This window comes from Notechis scutatus, chromosome 8, assembly GCF_049901735.1.
Source record: "Notechis scutatus isolate UNSWTSFEM ecotype Mainland chromosome 8, rNotScu1.2, whole genome shotgun sequence".
In the NCBI taxonomy this organism is placed as follows: Eukaryota; Metazoa; Chordata; class Lepidosauria; order Squamata; family Elapidae; genus Notechis; species Notechis scutatus.
In genome coordinates this window covers 21402765-21410634 of record NC_142016.1, presented here as the reverse complement: position 1 = coordinate 21410634, position 7870 = coordinate 21402765, and the positions used below count along the sequence as shown (strand labels likewise).

General features: G+C 44.2%; 1 protein-coding gene across 2 annotated transcripts; it reads right to left on the bottom strand.

Annotated features, from left to right (window-relative positions):
• Window positions 1-623: 623 nt before the first annotated feature.
• On the bottom strand, window positions 624-7149 carry LOC113421175 (formyl peptide receptor 2-like). 2 transcript variants are annotated; one of them, XM_087971067.1, is made up of 2 exons: window positions 6932-7149; window positions 624-3313 (listed from the first exon to the last, which is right to left on the bottom strand). In XM_087971067.1, exon 2 carries the CDS (start codon window positions 3261-3263, stop codon window positions 2190-2192), a length of 1074 nt encoding a protein of 357 aa, XP_087827193.1. In that variant the 5' UTR covers window positions 3264-3313; window positions 6932-7149; the 3' UTR covers window positions 624-2189. The 2 variants fall into 2 exon arrangements, with proteins under 2 accessions (XP_087827193.1, XP_087827195.1); XM_087971069.1 differs by having other exon boundaries at window positions 624-3275.
• Window positions 7150-7870: the final 721 nt, after the last annotated feature.

The following is a 7870-nucleotide window of genomic DNA, read 5'->3' as shown; positions in this document are numbered from 1 at the left end:
CTCCTGTTCTCCCTGCTTTTTTTGCCTGTAATGTGATCATTCTATTTCTCTCTTTAGGTAAGGAAATACCTTTGAAATGATGAAGCAACTGATCACACGTTGTCTAGTTGTAATAGTAACAAGCCTGTAAACCTTCCCAGAGCCCAAAGTAGCACTAAAGTACTTTAATTAGTAGTACTTTAGTAACACAAAGAAGTAGTACTAAAAATGTAAACCACAACGTAACAGTTGAAAACATTCACATTAAAACGAAAGCAAACACAGAGCAAAGGCTGGTAGAATTGGGGGGGGGTGTTGTATTGTCCTTCTAAAGCTGACGGCTCCCTCCAGATACATACAGTCCTCATCGTATGACCACAAGTGAGCCCAACATTTTTGTTGCTAAGTGAAACAGTTAATACCTAGTGTGACCGTTCTTGGAAAAGTTGGATCAACGTTGAAGAGCCTTCTTTTGAACAGAGGAAAGTTGAGGAAGTTCATTGCAGAATCCTTTCAGACAGCTTCAGAGGAACTCTGATAGTAATCCGAGACAGAAATTGAGTTACCTAACCACCAGATTTGACAACAGTTGGTTAACTCTCTCTTTTGCAACATGCACTTAAGAGTCACCAGAAAGGGGGGGGAAAAAACGACAGATTTATTGCAGAACAAGGAAGCTTCTACCCATCCCAATAATTCCAGCACACATAACATCAGAAATCGCTTCTGCACGCCCAAGCTTCTCACCAGGTTCTTGCAGGAGCAATTTCCTATTTTCTAACAAGTATAAACAATAAATAGCACAGTTGAGTATAATCTTGCATCCATAAAATTGCAGGCCAAAAGCAGGGGTGTCCAGCCGTGTCATCTTTAAGACTAGCGGACTTCAACTCCCAGAATTCCCCATTCCCAGCCATGCTGGGAATGGGGAATTCTGGGAGTTGAAGTCCGCAAGTCTTAAAGTCGCCAAAGTTCGGTGCCCGTGTTCTTTTCAAAACAAGAAAAGCAGAACCAGAGGCTATCTTAGCTATCATTTTAAGATGGTTCCATGATGGCTTATGATTTGACTAAAATTAGAGATAAACCATGATAAGGTTCCTGATGAATAAGGGCCTGAAAGAAATCAACATTCAGATATGACTGACATGGATGCACAGATGTTATGTAACCAATGCAAAACAATTAAAGCAATTTCACAGCTCGTTATACCATAGCAATAACATTTAGACTTATATACCGCTTCACAGTGCTTTATACAGCCCTCTCTAAGAGGTGTACAGAGTCAGCCTCTTGCCCCCCCCAACAGTCTGGGTCCTCATTTGACCCACCTCAGAAGGATGGAACGCCAAATCAACCTTGAGCCTGATGAGATTTGAACTGCCAAATTGCAGGCAGCCGGCAGTTAGCAGAAGTAGCCTGCAGTACTGCACTCTAACCACTGCGCCACCTTGGCTCTTACGAGGGAAAAGGCTGCTTTCTGTCAGCCCTTTCCACCTACAAATATTTAAAAATTCAGCATGTCCAAAAGTATGGCTTGAGGATGGGACAACAATGGAAGTACACAAATTAAAATTTTCACTGCTCCTGGGGATGCTTCACATTTGAGTGGTTGAGTTCAGGGGTGGGATTCTACCTGGTCGGACCAGTTCTATAGAACCGGTTGTTACAATTCTTTGCAGTTCAGAGAACCGGCAAATCACGCCACTGGCTGGCCCGCCCCTCCTTTCCTCTCCCCCCCCACTCACTCTTTACCTGGCATGCATGCCATCAAACTTGCCTGCGTTTGGTATGTTTCTATTTTTCCTTTTTCCCCCCTCGACCATCAACTGTTCTGCTGTGCCAGGAGATTTAGATTAGCTAGAAAGCAGGAAATCATTGGATTTCTTGCTTTCTAGCTAATCTAAAAGCAGAGCTGAACCTTCCTTAGGATTGAAGCTTCTATTTTTCAGTACAGACTCAGGTAGCAGATTGCAGAATCATAGATCTAGGAGTGAATCTGTGATTCTGCAAGCAACTCAATCTGCCTGCCTGCTTTGCCTGATTTTGGGTAAAAGTTGCTCTTTTTTTTTATAAAAAAGGTCAATATTTACAAGCCACACCCAGCCAGTCACACGACCACCAAGCCATGCCTAGTCAGTAAGCCATGCCCACCCAGTCATATGACCACCAAGCCACACCCACAAATTAGGCCATGTCCACAGAACTGGTAGTTAAGAAATTTGAATCCTATCCCCGGTTGAGTTTTCACAGTGCAACTGAGAGATTTCTGAGGATATTGCCTGTTCATTCATAGAAATTGATCCTTTGTGGCTACTAGTGGATTTTGTACTTCGAGAGCTGCCCTCTTCCAGCAAGGTTCTCTTGAGTGCCCTGATGATATTATAGAGGGTCAACTTTTTGTGGTAGTCCATGCCCATGAAGAAGTAAAGGAATGGATTTGCACAACTGTTGAGGTAGGCCAAGAAGGCCGTAAAAAGAGTAACAAACGAGAAGGTTGGGCCACTCAATCCTGGCCATTTAAGGAGCTGGGTGATGTGATAGGGCAACCAACAGAGGAAGAAGGTCACCACCAGGGCCAATATGACCTTGAAGGACTTCTTTGAGGGGTGGGAGGTCTGACGTCTCCTGAGGACCACGATGATGATGCCGTAGCATAGCACGATGATGGTGAAGGGGACCAAGAACCCACATATCAGTCTCAACATGGAGATAGACACTTCTACTCCCAGTTCTTCTCCCTTTAGCATCACCAAGCATTTGGTTCGGTTGTTCTTCGTGTCCAGCTTCCGGTAAAGGTAGAAAGGAATGCTTGTGATGATGGCCATGACCCAAGCTCCGATGGCGGCGAGCCATGCCAAGCGGATGTTCCGGTGTTTTCTGGCCCATAATGGGTAAGCGATACAAGCAGCCCGGTCCATGCTGATTGCGGCTAAGAGAAATTCGCTGCAGAACATGTTGAGGTACTTGATGAAGCCGTTGGCTTTGCATGCAAAACTCCCGAAGATCCAACCTTCCTTCACCGCAACAAGAGGTGCTATACGGCTCACAGAGAAAAGAAAGTCAGCCACAGCTAGGTTGAAGAACCAGACGCAGCTGATGGTCTGTGAAACCTGGCGGGCGGTGATCCAGATCACAACTCCATTGCCGAGGGAACCCAGGAGAAAAATAACCGTGTAGAAGACGATCTTAAGGATGTCTCTGAACCTGTTTAGGTCAGAGTCAGTTTCCAAGGGGGGTGGCAAGGGTACATTGGGAAGCCACAAAGCAGTGGAACTAGCATTCATGATGACTAGCACCTAAAAAAATTAAGATGATCTTCTCTAATGAAAACAATCTGGAAAAGAGAGAATCAAAGAATTCATGTTATTTGATCCACCTGCTCTGGAAATCTTCAAAACTAGGAAGAATAACATGTTAAAGGTGCTAAAATACCATATTTTTTGGAGTATAAGACGCTCTGAAGTATAAGATGTGCCTAGTGTTCATGGAGGAAAACAAGAGAGAGAAAAAAAAATCTGCCTCTGCCTCCCAGCCATTTGCCTCCTTGCAGCAAACAGCAAACCGCCTGGTCAGCTTCAGCACAGCCTGATTTAGTACAAGCAGCTGATTGTCGGTTGGATTGGCCTCCTGATGATCAGCTGTTTCAGGCTGCAGGGATTGCCATCGTCTATTGCCGCCTCCGCGTGCCCCATTTTCAGCCTGTTCTGGGCAGTGGGGATCAAAACAGGTGGAAAATGGGGTGTGCGGAGGGTGAAAATGGGGCGCACGGAGGCAAAAAAAATGGGACGTGGAGGCCGAAAATGGGGCGTGAGGAGGCGGCAATAGGCGATGGCGATCCCTGCAGCCTGAAACAGCTGATCATCAGGAGGCCAATCCAACCGACAATCAGCTGCTTGTACTAAATCAGGCTGTGCTGAAGCGGACAAGGCAGTTTGCTGTTTGCAAGAGGCCGAAGGGTGGGGGCCTGGTGGGTGGGTGGGTGGGTGGGGCTTTGGCAATATTCACTGTATAAGACGCACAGACATTTCCACCCACTTTTAGGGCTGGAAAAAGTGCATCTTATACTCCAAAAAATACAGTAATTGTATTGAGTAGGTGAAACTTCTGTAATCCAATACCTTTTCTTTATCAACATTGCTAAAAGTTTGACATTAGTCTAGGCAAATTGGAAATGTTTTACCTTTACAGCCCTGGGTTTGTTCCAAAATTTTCCAAATTCTCTAGCTAAATTATCCTCTTTTTATCTGCCCTTGGATGCCTTAGGATTATCTGCTTTCCTGCCACCAACTTTGATAGACCCTAAAAAGCTTGTGAGTCATTGATTTACAACAGTTCGTTTAGTGACTGTTTAAAGTTACAACGGCACTGGGGAAAACATATCTTATGGCCATTTTTCACACTTACAACCATTGCAGCATTCCCCAGGATCACGTGATCAAAATTTGGATGCTTGGCAACTGATTCATATTTACGACGGTCGCAGGGTCCCAGGGTCACATGATCCCCTTTTGCGACCTTCTGATAAGCAAAGTCAACGGGGTAACTAGATTCACTTAACAACCAGGATATTAACTTAACAACTGGAGTGATTCACTTAACAGCTGTGGCAAGAAAGGACATACAATGGGGCAAAATTCGCCTAGCAAATGTTTCACTTAGCAACAGAAATGTTGGACTCAATTGTCATCGTAAGTCGAGGACTATCTGTAATATAAACATGCATGCATGCTCTTTTCTCCAAGATTTCCTGATGTGATGTTCCCAAACTGGCTGGATTTCAATTCCCATGGTCCATCACTAGAGGGTGGAATTCCAACTCATTTCTACCCCTTCTATGACGAGTCAACTTCAACCAATTCGTGTTGCATTTACTTGGAAACAAACCAATCTACTTTAATACATTTAGAAACATCTCAGTTTGTTTATGAACGGAAACAGTTTTAAATGGAAGATCATTTCTCATTCTTAGAAGCGTCCAAGTTGTCTTGGTCTTCTCTACCACAAATCACCCCTCCTCCTCTCCCCATATTAACTGGGGGGCAAATAACCAAACTTTGCTAAAAGTAGAAATGAAGAATGTGGTGTCACTCCTCTTTAAATCACTCAAAATACTTTTGCATTTTACACAGGGGGCACAAAAGGAGACGGCAATATTTTTGCTGATGGCGGAACTGGCTGCTTGGAATAACCACCAGTTCTTCTAAATCAAAGCTTTCAAATCCGAGATTGGGTGGTCATTAGGAATTCTGGAATAGGAAATTTCCTGTATATGGTTGGATTAAATGATCATTGAGCCCAACTAAAACATCCAGTGATATACATCAGAGGTGGGATTCAGCAGGTTCTGACCAGTTCTGGAGAACCGGTAGCGGAAATTTTGAGTAGTTCAGAGAACCGGCAAATACCACCTCTGACTGGCCCCGCCCCCATCTATTCTCTGCTGATTGGCTGGGTCTTCTTTAGTTGCCTTGCACAGGAGAACGGAGCTGGAAAGCAGGTTAGTGGGGTGAGGAGGGAATGGGGATTTTGCAGTATCCTTCCCCTGCCACGCCCACCAAGCCACGCTCACAGAACCGGTAGTGAAAATTTTGAATCCCACCACTGATGTATATGATTTTGGACATTTGTTCCTATACTTTCCCACCATTGGCCAATCATCCAGCCTTTGCTCTGATGCTTTGACCCATCAAAACTTTCTTTTAAAAAATAGTCTGGCCCAAGATATGGAGGGATGGAAAAATATTTTGATTTATCTAAGTTCCCCAACTTCTGCAGTTTCTCCAATTTCTCTGTTAACCAATTCTGCTGCTTCAAGTCCTTCTTGAATGGAAATGGCCCACAAGAAATCACAGGGATTTTGCTAATGGTGCTGATGTGGTACCATCAAGCTCCTTTTCACAAAATGCAGCAGAATCAGAATAGAGCTGGAAGGGACCTTGGAGGTCTTCTAGTCCAGCCACCTGCTCAAGTAGGAGATCGAAGTTATACCATTTCAGACAAGTGACTGTCCAGGTTCTTAGGAATAAGTATCCTAGGAATAATCAAGCTATGCTCAAATCCAAGACAAAACATGTCTAAGCTGGATGCAAGAATCCTAGAAACCACCAGAGATAAAACTAGAATGAGGTTTCTAGGGAGAATCCATCTCTTAAAGACTGTTTGACCGTCTAAAGCAGGGGTTCCCAACCTTTTCTATACCCTGCACCCCTAGAACGCTTCTGATATATTGTCGCACCCCTTACAAAAGTAAATAATTATATGCAAGTTTTTGCACCCCCTGGAATATCGTCTCGCCACCCCGGTTGGAAACCCCTGCTCTAAAGTATCCAGAAATGGATATCCAGACATGACATGGCTATTTTGGTGTTATAATAATCTGTTTTCCCAAAAATATGGCCTACCCTGAAAGTAAGTCCTAGGTTGATTTTTTTACATGCACCCAATATAAACCCTACCCCCAAAATAAGCCCTAATTAAGATCCCTCCCACTCCAGAGTGCACAGCTAAAAATTAAGCTAGGGTGAGGATGGGAGGATGGAGCAGCCCTACTACTAACCTTTTTGGACAGGTGTAGCCAGGCCTCACACACCCCGATACCTGCCTTGCCGGCCCATTTCTTCTGCAGCCACCAAGGCTGGCAAGGCTTTTCTGAAGGCCTCTATGGCTGATAAGAAAGCTCCGGATCGATCCAGAGCTCTGTTATCGGCTGCAGAGGCCTTCAGGAAAGCCTTGCAGGTCACAGAAGAAATTCCTGAAGGCCTCTGACAGTGAAAAGGAGGGGGGGCACACGCACAAGTGAGGTTAGTCAGTGGATGACATCCCCTGAAAATAAGACCTGGTGCCTTTTTTAGTGGCAAAAAATATATATAAGTCAGGGTCTTATTTTTGAGGAAATACGGTAAACCCAACCCCACAAGAAGATGCAGCATCCTAGGTCGGACTCCAGAAATACCTGTTTGAAGCCTCAGGAATCACGTCTCTTTTCTTTCGTTGAGCTTCTTCTTACGGGGGACTAGGAATTATTCAGTTGCAGTTCGTCTTCTCTGTGCTACTCTCCCTTGAATCAACAAAGTGGCTTTATAAGGAACATAAATAAAGGACAGTCCATGTGGTTGGTTTTTTTCTGAGAAGTTGCTGACATTCTGCAAAAGCCACCGAAATTTGCTGGCTTTCAGAAACTCTGCTTATCTTCTTGTGATATATTTCCAAAGATCGACTTGATTTAGCGAACACCGCAGCACGTTGTCCGTGGTAATTGTGTCACAGCCAACTGTCTAGTTGCATAAACCAGCAGGAGATTTCATAACTGTTTAGTTAGTAACATGGTTGTTAAGTGAATCTGGCTTCCCCATTGACTTTCTTTGTCAGAAGGTAGCAAAAGAGACACTGTAGCCATCATAAGTATGAATCTGTGGCCAAGCGCCTGCATTTCGATCCCACCACCGTGGGGAAGTTGCAATGGTCATAAGTGTGAAAAATGGTCATGTCCCCTTTTTTCAGTGTCATCGTAACTTCAAACGGTCCCTGAATGAACTGTTGCAAGTGGAAGACTATCTGAATAATTGGGGCAAGGGGTGTCTTTTAAAGTCAAATGTCAACTGCCTCCATTTTATGGTATTTTATGAAAATAAGTCACATCAATTAGCAGGACTGAATCTGGATGTATTGGATTTTTGGGTGGTGTTGAATTTGAACTCAGATTTTTCTCCGTTAAGTGTTAAATTGGGTTCTTTATGCTCGGTTAGGAATGAAAGAGAAGTGTGTGTGTGTGTGTGGGGGGAAATATTTGCACCCACACCGAAACACACACGCACTCATTTTGCAGAGAACGCCGGAGAAACTCATTGGCCAGAGCCAAAGAAGTTACTGCAAATCCAGAACCTGGATTGAT